Source organism: Arachis ipaensis, chromosome B2 (genome assembly GCF_059453495.1).
Source record: "Arachis ipaensis isolate K30076 ecotype BB chromosome B2, ASM5945349v1, whole genome shotgun sequence".
Classification (NCBI taxonomy): domain Eukaryota; kingdom Viridiplantae; phylum Streptophyta; class Magnoliopsida; order Fabales; family Fabaceae; genus Arachis; species Arachis ipaensis.
Genome location: NC_142437.1, coordinates 15,874,126 through 15,883,437, shown reverse-complemented (window position 1 = coordinate 15,883,437; position 9,312 = coordinate 15,874,126). Strand labels below are relative to the sequence as shown.

General features: G+C 28.4%; 1 protein-coding gene across 1 annotated transcript; it reads right to left on the bottom strand.

The window, feature by feature from the left end:
* Nucleotides 1-319: 319 nt before the first annotated feature.
* Nucleotides 320-1,907, bottom strand: LOC107628244 (Serine protease inhibitor, potato inhibitor I-type family protein). Its single transcript, XM_016331009.3, has 2 exons — nucleotides 1,773-1,907; nucleotides 320-762 (listed from the first exon to the last, which is right to left on the bottom strand). Exons 1-2 carry the CDS (start codon nucleotides 1,789-1,791, stop codon nucleotides 569-571), a joined length of 213 nt encoding a protein of 70 aa, XP_016186495.1. The 5' UTR covers nucleotides 1,792-1,907; the 3' UTR covers nucleotides 320-568.
* Nucleotides 1,908-9,312: the final 7,405 nt, after the last annotated feature.

Here is a 9,312-nt window from a genome sequence, read left to right as displayed (position 1 = left end):
AATTTAAATTATTATATATTATATATAAATATATATATTATTCTATACATTTTTATTTATAATTTATATTTCAATACATATTTTATATAAATAACTCATTTTTAGTATACATGTTATATATTATTATCATTATTAGTTTGATGGAGTCTATATGGACAGTGATTATTATTATAGTAACCAAGATGGTTATACAATTTTAATTGCTAAAATTACAGACACGTTTTTATATTTTTGTAATATTTTTTATTTTTATTTTTTAAATATTATTAAATTTATGGTAAAAATTTATATACAATTGTCTTTATATATATAAAATTAATAGCTGAGAGTCGTTACATAATTTGATAAATTTAACTAAATTATCATCTAATAACATAATAATCACGATAGTATTTTTTTTTGTCAGATAAATTAGACAATTCCTAATCCTAACAACACTACAACACATAATACTAAAAAGTTCATATTCAATATTTGGCGCACTCGCCAAGATTTAAATCTAAATACAACATATTAAAAGACATATAATTTTATCATTTGAACTAGACCTCGATCGCCTATTAGTTAGTTAACCTCTCCTTGGGACTCGAGTGACAAGGCCATGTTTATTGACCCAAACCCAAACTCGATCGCATCTATAATCCATGGTGACCACAGTGCCAACCAAAACCACAATGGCACGAACATGTGGGTTCTCTCCTTCAATCCTCTCTGCTGCTTTCTCCCCTTTTGTTCCCACCAACTCTGGCCACGAATTCTTAGCTGCATCCACAAATTAATCATCTTTATCCTTAACATCTTTTGTAATCGATCAGTGCATGCAAACAATTTCTTAACTACCAGAGAGGCAGTTCTAAAAAACTACTAATTATATATATATATATATAAAAAAAAAAATTCCCAACGGATTTCATGAATTTTAAAGTAGTTATGCATACATGCAGCTTATCTCACAACCAAATTACAGCGATTGCACGAAAATGTTTAATTTAAATATGTATATATAATAATATATTAATATAAATTAAAATTATTAGAGATATAATTATTTATATTTTTTTTATTAATTTAAATTTTTTAAATAAATAATTTTATAATATAGTATTAAACTTTTTATAACAAAAAATTTTAAAGTTTGCTGATACTTATTATTTCCATAAAAAAAGAAATTCAACACAAGCTAAATTTTAAAAAAATTTAATCATTTTATTAATTTTTATAATTTTATTAAATTTTTAATTAAATTTTATACTTTTTTTAACTGTATCTCTATATTATTTTTAATTTTATATTTAAATTTTTTTGTGTTAAAAATATTAAAATCAATAGAATATTTTTTAAAATTTTATAGTAAAAAATCAAATTAGATTTTTAATTATGAGTACTTTTAATTTATATAAAAAAATATTTTATTAATTTTAATATTTTTTATATTAATAAAAATTTAATTATAAAATTAAAAATAATATAAAAATATAATAAAAAACATAAAAATTTATATTTATAAATTTAATAAAAAACTAATAGAATAACTAAAATTAGGCTCATTCTTAAACGCTCCTTGCTAAGTATGGAGTACTGCACACCTTGTGAATTCGTTAAATCTGAAAGAAGTTATTGTATAAAGGCACATATTAAGATATATTTATTCATGTAATTATTCTTCTTATCAACTTAAACTTAGACAAATAATTTTATGACAAAAATTATATATATACATAATAAAAAAAGAGAAAAGGAAATATATATATATATATATATATAGAGTATACCTGGACATTGCAATTCCATATTGTTCTTTCCTTTCCTTGGCCTTTTGTTTTTCTTTTGGGGTTATAAGTGAGTGGTTTCAGAATAAATTTTTTGTTATGTGATTGCAGTATATATACATAATTGGGAGTCGTAAATGGTTTCCTATTTAGATAACTACCGTAGTACCGTACCACATACTTTTTGATAATTGGATAACCATCATTTATGATAAATATGCAAAATCATCAATGAGTTTATTATTCGTAGTCTATATATTTGAAATGTATTTAAAAATAATATCTATTATTAATTAGTAAAATAAAAGGTTAGTTAAAATATTTTATATAATTAAAAAAATAAAACGAAAAAAAGTTAATTTATATTTTAATATTAATGAGTATCAAAATATTAGATATCATATTTTATTTAAATGTCACATCTTTAAGTTTAACACAATTTAGAATTAATATAGTAGTATATTTTGTATTTTATCTAGAAGCAAAATGGATGAATTGGATACGATTAAAATCTCGATTCAAATACTAAAATTATCGAATCAAATTGGATTCTATATTTGTACTTTTTAAGTTCGTATCCGATCCGATAGGATAGGATCAAATATAAGATATTGCTTGTAAAAAAAATTTAAATATTTTAAAAAAATTTTAAGATTAAAAATATGAAAAATCTTTTTTTTTTTTCACTCTTTTATATCTCTTTACTAATATATATGAATAATAATAAAAATCTCAAATAAAACAATCAAATCTAATTAACCAATATTCCAACAATAAGAACAAATAAATAATAATATAAATTCTAATATCCCAAAATTTCAAAAATACAACACAAATTATTAATAACTAAATTAAATAAAAGAAACTTAAACATAACATAATAAAATGAGATAATTGCACAGACAAATATAAGCAACTCCTGAAATTAGAGGGGAACAGAGTGTATATACATATATATTGTGGATATGCAGATTCATGGATGGAATTTATAAATACATATTTAAAATCTATAATCTAATTCTATTTATTTGTTTTGATGATTTTGTAAATTAGATTATATCCGCTTATTTCAAATCAAATGCAGAAAAATATTGCATATAAAATTTGAATTTGTACACTCTTAATTTTATCATATTATGCTTTATATTTGTGTCAATACATGTGCTTCTTGGATCTTAAGTATCGAATAATCAATTTAGATTGATTAAGTGGTTAATTTATTTGTTCATTTAAGTAAAAATAAAAAATTTAAATTTTATCTTGTATATATAACAATTTATTGATTAATAATAAACTCTTAAATAAAATTTAAACTTTACCACAGATTAATCATCTTTAACTTATCAAACGAGACGCTTTGAGAAATAAAAATAATAATAGGAAATTTATTGATGAGGGAATGTCGTTACATTGACATATTTAGTTTAGATAACTATCATATCATACCATACGTATTACAAGGCAAAACCATATTGAAATTTATCAGCTAGATGTATTAATTGTGCTTTGGCCTCATTTGCTTATTCATTTTAAGTATATCATAGCTTTCTTGAGGGAAGGTCGTACATTTGCATATATATCCATTATTTCTATCTATAAATTGCATTTATTTATAGAAATAGGACATTGAAACAGAGACATAGAAATACAAAATCATATTTGATAGAGGAGACATAGACAAAAATAATATATTCAAAGATATTAATAAGAGACACAATTTATTTTTTATTTTTTTATTATTTTTATTAATTTTTTATAATTATATTTTTTATTATTATATTTTTCATCTTATTTTTTAATAAAAAAATTAAAAATAAATTAGATTTTTATAATTTATTAACCAAACAAAATATAAAAAGACAAAATTTTACGTCTCTATTCTTTATATCTTATTATCATGTCTTACCCTATTCTATTCTAAAAAACAAACCAGTCCAAGAAACGTCTTCTCTTTTCATTCTTTCTTAAACGTTAATCATGAACGAATTGAATGTATATATACTTACAAACAAATTTTGCCCGTATCTGATTTCACATTCAATACTCTACGGTACGGTGCGGTGCGGTAAGGTCATATTAATTTGCTTTATTATGGGAAAAGAAAATGTCACAATAAGAAAGTTGGGAATTTTAAATTTTAATAGTCATTTGAATGTATAATAATTTATATCATAGGCGAGTTTTATTATTTTAATTTAAAAATAAATAAAATTTCATGTCCTTATTTTATTAATTTTTATACTTTAAAAACATTTGGTAATTGGTATATTTAGTATTTAACCCGTATTCACATTCGTATAATAGTCTATATATATTCAAATTTTGTGAATATATCAGAATTATATAAATATTTGATAATTTTAAAAATAACTGTGTTTAAAAAGATTTGTTAATAAGTGTTAAGTTTTGTGTATTTTACACCTTTTAATGAGTAAGGACTGATTATAAAACCTTCTATACATGGATTGTTTTTTAGGGATAAAAAATGAGACATAATACACATACGGATTTTGTTAGGGAGTCAATGAAATAAGTATACAATATGTACAATGGATTGATTCTTTGACCCAATAAAAAAAAGTAACTATCTGCTATCGTACAGGTTCGAACATCTAGGGTAAAATACTACTAATTTATTAAATACAATACATCCATACTATCCAGAATAACTATCCGAATATCAGGGATAATAAACATCTGATATCCTATTAAATCGCTTTAAATCACTACAAGAAACGTCGTTAAAATCGACGCCTAAATTGACGGCTAAGCCGTCAATAATATTAAAATTCGACGGCAAAATAGACGGCGGAGTTGGTCGCTATAAAACTTGTCAATTTTTCAAAATGCTAATAAAATCGACGGCTTGCCTAGCCGTCGATAATAATTTAAAAATATCGACAGCAAGGCCATCGATATTATGAGTTTGATAATTTTATATTCTTACTAAAATCGACAACAAGGGCGTCGATATTATTATATAAAATCGACGCCTCTACTGTCGATATTTGATACAAATAAAATCGACGACACCTTTATCTAAAATCGACAACTTTGCTGTCGATATTGGATCCAATAAAATCGACGCAGTTGCCGTCGATTTTATTATTCATATACCGACAAATTCTATGTCTGTATTTGGGTTTGTTTGTCTATTTTAAAATTAAAAAGCGACAACTATTCCGTCGATTTTAATAGATATGTTTTAATTATTTTTTTATTTGAAAAATAATAAACAATTAATGCAAATAAATATAAAAATAAAATTTATACAGAATATAGATAACAAGACAAATAAACTTTTAAATATAAAAATAAAATTTATACTAAATATTAGATAATAAGTTTTCAAACTTATTAAAATAATAAATAATCCTCTAACATAAAGACTCAAGACAAGATAAATAACTAAACTTAGACTTATATTCGTTTAAATTGTAATCTACTAATAATACAAAATATTCCAAGTAAAGTAATTAAATAACCTACTCATACTCGTCTAAATAATCATCCGAGTCATCAAAATCGTCAGAATCATCCTCCCTTTGAGAACTCTGTGGTTGTCCTGGTCGCTGCAGAATAGGTGGGAGTTTTCTACCTGAGGCTGGGGTTGGGACTAGGGCTGGAGCTGTGCTTTTCTGAGAGCTTGGAAAAGTAAAAGGAGGAGGTGGGAGAACACTTGATCCAGAACTACTAGGACCCATGGCCCTCACATACTCAGTCAAGCTGCTCAATTGATGACTAAAATGATCCATCTGTGAGTTACTGGTGTTGAGATCCTCACGCAAGGATTCAACTGTCTGTTGCCACTCTCTTTTCTCCTTTTGGTAGCAGTCTTCAAGCTCTCTATATTTAGCGGCATGTTGTTCAACTTCCCTATTGAGTATTATGATTCGTTCTCTAAGATCTAAAACATCAGTGCTGGTGGTCGTGGTTGGCCCATCAACTCGAGGCCACACCATGGAAGAGTCCCTTACCTCACCCATACCATATACCCTACCTCTTCATTTTCCACCCACTGTCTCAATCCATATGCTTTCCTCAGAGACAGGCGGTGGATCAGTTACACCAGCCTCTATAGCAGCCTGCCGCTCTTGCTCAGCCTGAAACATACGCTCTTGAAATATATCCTACAATGAGGAGAAATGATTGATAAACTACTATAAGTATTAATAAGGCATAACAATTAGATAACAAAATAGTTACAATTAATAAAGGTAAGTTATCTTTGTCTTTCGGGAGTGTTCATCAACCCATTGAGTCCTATCCTCTTTGCGAGTATGAGTGTGCTAAAAAAACTCATCCATACGTGATGGTCTTCCAAGCGAATGATTCCATACGTGATGGTCTTCCAAGCGAATGATTCTGCATAATGAGAGAAACAATATGACACACTGTCACTGATTGAGGAAAAAATTGCATATAGTACTGTTGAGATATGATTAGTTCTGTTGTGTCTATATTTTAGTAATAAGATTTTAGTAATTAAAAAAATCATTAAAAATAATTAAAAAGCAGAATAAAAGCAAAATCAGAATAGAACAAGCTCGTTTTATTTAGAACCTCAATGGGAGACGTGACAATAAGTCAAAACTCACAATCAGTGGACTTCAAGGTCATAATCAGTGGTCAAAACTCACATTTAGTTGCAACTTAATAATCCATCAAGCTCATTTTGTTTCAATAAATCATAACACAAGCACAAATAATAGCATGTAGGGTATGGACAAGGGATTATAATTGATGAACCATGACCTTCAAAACTCAGATATTCCAATAAGAAAAATTATAAATGAAATAAATAAGGTAAACAAACCTATTAGAATTGCTGTGAGTTTTTTCTTACTTGTTTGGCCTTAAGAAAATTTCAGAACAGCAAATATCATAGTAAAGATTGTCTTTAAGTAAAAAAGAGAGTTCTATAAGCAACTTACCAAGCGTAATCTCGCTTCTGGAAAGGTGGTGCCTCCTGCAGTGTGAAGGAAAGTACCTCGAGTCGATTTCCTGGCAGCTGTATTTCTCACCTGTAATTGTCTATAGGCATCAGTGTCCCAACGTCTTATCAATTCACCAAGAACTTCTGGTGGGATCTAATATGGACGGGCACCTTTTTTGCGAATGGCATGGACATACCTCGCAAGCGCTTGGCAGCCCTAAACCTCCAAGCTTGATAGATATCATCCTCCTCCGTATCAATAATGTCAAAGCATTTCTATTTTAAAAAAAATCACATTTTACAATATCACTTAAAATAAATATTAAAATTGTTGAGACAAAAACACTGCCAAACTAACTAGTAAGTATACTACTAGTAGTATATCACATACCATAACATTCCTGCTCTCTCAAGTAAGTCCCTATCATACTTAGATTGAGTGATGTGAATATCATGACCAGATAAGATATTAAATTCTAAGCCTAAGAAGAAATTAACACTGCCTAGATCTTTTAATGCAAAAAAGACTTTATATCAGCAATGAGAGTGCAGATTGTAGAATCATTATCACATGTAATGAGAATATCATCGACATATGCTAAGATATAGATTGTAGAGTATGAATTAAACCTTATGAATAGTATAATCAGGTTTAACATTGTTTAGCATTTCAAAAGGTGACTTCATGTTCAATGTAGGAGTTGGTAATCTATTAATTAAAAATGTGGCAGTGAGGAAGGTATCTTCCCAAAATTGTTTAGGTAAATCAGCAGTAGCAAGTAAAGCAAGGCCAGTTTTAGTTATATGGCGATGTTTTCTTTAAACTACACCCTGCTGTTGGTGTGTATAAGGGCATGAAAGCCTATGACTAATGCTATGGAGATGCAAAAATTCTTTAATAGCAGTAGAAGAAAATTCTTTAGCATTATCTATTTGTATACGCTTGAGTTTACAACCAGTTTCAATATACCTTGTGTCAGCATCAACTATACTAAGATAATATTTAAATCCTGATCTAGAGGGTCCCAAAATGTCAAGAAAGACTAGCTCAAGGGGTGCAGAATATGCAGTATAATTAAACAGTTTTTTAAATCACCAAAATCTACTAAAATATTTGCCAAAATCTACTATATGCAAGCTTTAAATCACCAAAATCTACTAAAATATTTGCCAATTGGAAGCTTCTTACTGACTACAGTTTTTTATAGAGATTTTTTTGGTAGATATCATAAAGAATATTATGCACAATGATAATGTTTTCCTCTCTTTCTTTCTAATAAAGAAAACGTTAACTTGTTATTCTAAAAAAGAGAGTAACAAGAAGGCAGAATATATAGAACATAATGAGCAATGAATGCTATTCATAAGGAGCATAAGGAGATAGAATTTACCCTCCACTCAGTCCACCATATTTTTCGAGTATCATCATCTGCCTCATCAAAATTCAGCCAAGGCTTGTTGTAGTTTTCCCTAAAAACCTGAGAAATACGCTTCAATCCAGGCTTAGGTGGGTACCAACTACATCAAAAACCAAATGACACCATTTATAAAATTTAAAACTGACATGAAAGAAGCAAACATGCTCTATTTTGTGGGCTCAAAATATCTTAATATATGAAATCTATGTCCAAACTACCAAAAGCTAAAGTGTAACGAAAACCTCAAAGCATTAGATACTAACAAGTCAAAATAATACTGCACGCACTGCTACCAGTTGCCTCAAACAGTACAAATAGAGAAGCAAACAGAAAAGGTGAATGTGCAGGAACGACGATTCAAAGAAACAAATAAAAGCACACCATTTAAATATATGGATCTTGGACACAGGAAGCAAATAGTTAAGCTAGCTTTGATAACAACTAAAGGAACTAAGAAGATAGGCATATCGAATCAAAGCAAATAGTTAAGCAAATATTTTCATTAACAAATATCCAACTAAATAAATAAAAGCACACCATTTAAAGTGCACGCTTAGTTCATAAAATTTAAAGCAAATAACAAACCATTTGGCACCATCATATCTGAGCTTCGGAGCACTTGTGCTGGAGTGACCAGTGGCAGTGGATGTTCCTTGACTCTGAGCATCTTGGGTACTATTAGATGTGGTTTGTCTTTTTCCACAAGATCCTGCTCGACTGGGAGCTACAATAGCTGGATCACTCTGCACACCTTTAACATATATGCCTGTATTATCTGTCTTCTTTCCAGATGCATGCTCAGGAGTATGAAATCTATACCCATTAACCTTGAACATACCAACACTCGTGGCCCTAGTTTTTGGCCCGAATGCTAAACTCAATAAATGAGGACAAGTTATGCCATTATTGGGATTTTTTACCTGATTTTGTCAAACAAAATATAGTATTTGAAAAAACAAGATTTACTTTGACATATTTTGATACAATCAACAAAATGTAAAAACTTACATGCTCATGGAACCATGATGGAAAGTTGGATAAAGAATTATTGCTCCCATGGATCTGCTCGTATTGACTTCTAAATGTATCGACTTCAGGACAATTCAACAAGATATGTAAGTGAGCGGCTTTCATTTCCATACTAGTTAACCATCTGTCTTTGTTGGCTCCCCCAGCAATACCCGGTTGA